The sequence below is a fragment of the Acanthamoeba castellanii genome (genome assembly GCF_000313135.1).
Source record: "Acanthamoeba castellanii str. Neff unplaced genomic scaffold scf7180000084722, whole genome shotgun sequence".
Lineage (NCBI taxonomy): Eukaryota > Discosea > Longamoebia > Acanthamoebidae > Acanthamoeba > Acanthamoeba castellanii.
This window is the reverse complement of record NW_004457490.1, coordinates 93509-96282: the sequence shown is the minus strand read 5'-3', so window position 1 is coordinate 96282 and position 2774 is coordinate 93509. Positions and strand designations below refer to the sequence as shown.

Here is a 2774-nt window from a genome sequence, read left to right as displayed (position 1 = left end):
GTTGATCGTGGCGTCGACTTGGCCCTGCACCAAAAGTCGCAGATCCTCCAAAATCTGAATCAAAACTGTCGTGTCGTGTGTGTCGTGTCAGAGAGGAATGGCATGAAACGTCAGAGAATGACAGAGGACGCACGCACCTTCTGTTTCGTCTTCTTGTCGGTGGCCCGCGGCGTCACCAGAGTGGTGATCGCCCGTAGCTCGCTTCTCTTTGCTGTTGAATGAGGTCAGCAGCTCCGAGTCGAGCTGCTCCAGCAGCTCGAGCATCTCCTCGTCGCGGCTGCTGAGTGGCCGCGGCGACTTGAGACCTGCGGTGGTGCCGACCGCGGGCGGCATCAGCCCCGACTGGGTCAGGGTCGGGCTGGCGGGCGCGGCCCGAGGCGATTTGGGAACCGTGAGATTTGCGCGAGGCGATCGGAAGGCCGATGCAGGCGGCGTCTGCGAGCGCGGCGACGTGTCGATCGCAACGCTACGCCGGTAATCGTTCACTCTGTACCCGTTCATTACATTAGATCTACGCCGTAACACGACACACGACACACGACACCACCGCACGCAACGACACGACACGACACAGTGAAGATCGTGATGGTACCCAGGGGTGACGGCTGTGCGTTTGTTGAGGGCCAGGTGCAGCGACGCGCGGCGCGGGTTGTTAGAGAGTTTGCGGCCCTGCGAGAGCTCCTGCCACACGTCGGGCGGGACGGTCGGTGGCGGCCCGCCACCAGCTCGCGGCGTCGCGGACGACTGGTCGTGGCCGACTGCGGAGTGCAGCGCGGCAGCGGCGGTGGGCGGGTGGAACGAAGAAGTCGGCCGTGTGGACGTGTGGCGAGGAGATGTGGAACATGATGAAGCGGGAGATGAGGAAGAAGGAGTCGAAAAGGAAGAGGGGAGAGGGGGCAGGACGTCGAGAAGGGCATCGAGCGCCGCTACGAAGATCTTGCGAGCCCCTCGAAATCGTACGGTGGCATTGGAGGATGTGGCTGTGGAGCCGTTGGAAGAAAGGCTGTTGTGGATGAGATCCTCGTTCACGGAAGATGGAGGCAGGCCGAGGGCAGCCAGGGAGATGGAGCCAGCATTGAGGCAACGATGGAGGCGCTTCGCGGTTATGCCCACCTCTGCAGCGCATGGCGACACGCGGGCATCATCTCCTTAGACAAAGATGAAGAGGAGGCGGAGAGGACCTGCACAAGCTGCCGCACGAGCAGCAGCACGTCTTTGACTTCATTCATCAACGCGCTGGCATCCACATCGTCGGGCGCCTTCTTCTGGAGAATGCCGCTCTTCAGCTCAGCCACTACACGCTGGATGTCGAGGCTCCATTTCTGCTCTGCAGTGAGGACCTCGACCGACGCCTCCTTCCTCTTCGTTCCTCCTCTTTCGAAATTGGCGAGTAGAATGTCCAATTCGCGAAATTTGTCCGCCATCGATTCTAATCTGTACAGCTAGCTACCTTCAAATCTTCAGATGGACCCAGAATTTGAACTTTGCAGCAAGTTGGTGGTGTGGCAACAGAAGGAGGTGATGTTCGATTCGAAGTTGGATTGGGTAAGGCCGAGGCGAAGTGAGATCTAGGCGCAACGGCCACGAAGTCTGGTCCTTTGTGCATGGGCCAATCACAATTCAGAGCACTATCAGATTGCGCCAGTCCGAATTCGAAACGACAGTTTCGTGTGATCCGCACACGAACCAAAAGCGGGTTGGTGAACCCTCAACCGAGCTCTAACCACAACGTCGTTCGCGCCCCGACTTGTCTTTGGGTTCGCCAGCCAGGGCAAGCAAGTAGCCGGCGCTGCTGGACGTGGTCCGCAGTGGGTCGTGAGTTCGCTGTGGCGATGAGTCCTCCGCTTCTTCTGCTTCGTCACCGTGTTGCTTGTGGTCTGACGGTGGTGGTCGCTTCGCTTCGGGCGATCGTCGCTCCACCACATCGCCCGCACCACTCGCGTCATCGTCATCGTCATCGCCATCGTCGTCGACTTCATCTTCGTGGATGTCACCGACGTCAGCTTGTGTGGTTGGTAGTGGCGGCGCTGGGGCTGGCGGCGAGGTCGCGGGCAGGTAGCAGTCGAGGTAGGCCACCACCTCGGCAAAGTCGGGTCGAAGCTCCGGGTCCTCATGCCAGCACGCTGCACGGGAGTCCAGTCATTCATTACCACCGCCGCTGTGCGTTGTGCTGCGTCATTCGTGTGGGCGGGAATGTTACCCATCATGAGTTCCTTCCACTTCTCGTCGAGGGTTTCGGGGAGCTGCGGCCGAAGCGAGTCTGTGGTGGACAGACACCGCACACGGGGTGGAGATAGTGGTATCAGATACTTCACATTCCACGGCCGTCTGCCGGCGCTCTCGGGATCACGGACGTGAGGGTGAGAGGGAGACGCACTGGTGATGGCGTAGGACGCGTAGATGTGGGGCTCCATGCCCTGATACGGATCCTCGCCTGTCATGAGCTCTGAATGTGACCGTGACCGTGACCGAGACCAAAGCCATACGTAGGTGTTTGAACAAATCAGAAGATGAGCTCGGCATATCGGCGTCAATGCCGTAAACGAGTGGCGTGTTGATGCTACGATACCGGCCAGGCAGATGGCGTAGCTGTAGACGTCGGCTTTCTCGGTGTAGGTCTGTCCAATGTAGACTTCGGGTGCCTGGAAGCACGCACCGTCACTCACATGTGAGCGCGAGCCAAGCCTGCGTAAAAGGACGAGAGGGAGCGTGTAACCATCCATGCCAGCGCGCCGACCGCACACGTCATCTTGCTCCCCGTCTCGTCCATGAAC

At 59.7% G+C, this 2774-nt stretch overlaps 2 protein-coding genes across 2 annotated transcripts in view; both read right to left on the bottom strand.

The window, feature by feature from the left end:
- Positions 1-59: 59 nt before the first annotated feature.
- On the bottom strand, positions 60-1424 carry ACA1_154950 (uncharacterized protein; the record flags this gene model as incomplete). Its single annotated transcript, XM_004340550.1, has 4 exons — positions 60-65; positions 130-487; positions 593-1113; positions 1182-1424. 4 exons carry the CDS (start codon positions 1422-1424, stop codon positions 60-62), a joined length of 1128 nt encoding a protein of 375 aa, XP_004340598.1.
- A 295-nt stretch (positions 1425-1719) lies between these two features.
- ACA1_154840 (mitogen-activated protein kinase kinase kinase) overlaps positions 1720-2774 on the bottom strand; it is a gene marked incomplete at both ends in the record, with an annotated part of 1479 nt that continues 424 nt past the window's right edge. Inside the window, 4 exons of the mRNA XM_004340549.1 lie at positions 1720-2123; positions 2201-2260; positions 2378-2446; positions 2570-2632. Coding sequence (XP_004340597.1) covers positions 1720-2123; positions 2201-2260; positions 2378-2446; positions 2570-2632 — 596 coding nt within the window. The remainder of the gene's footprint in view (positions 2124-2200; positions 2261-2377; positions 2447-2569; positions 2633-2774) is intronic.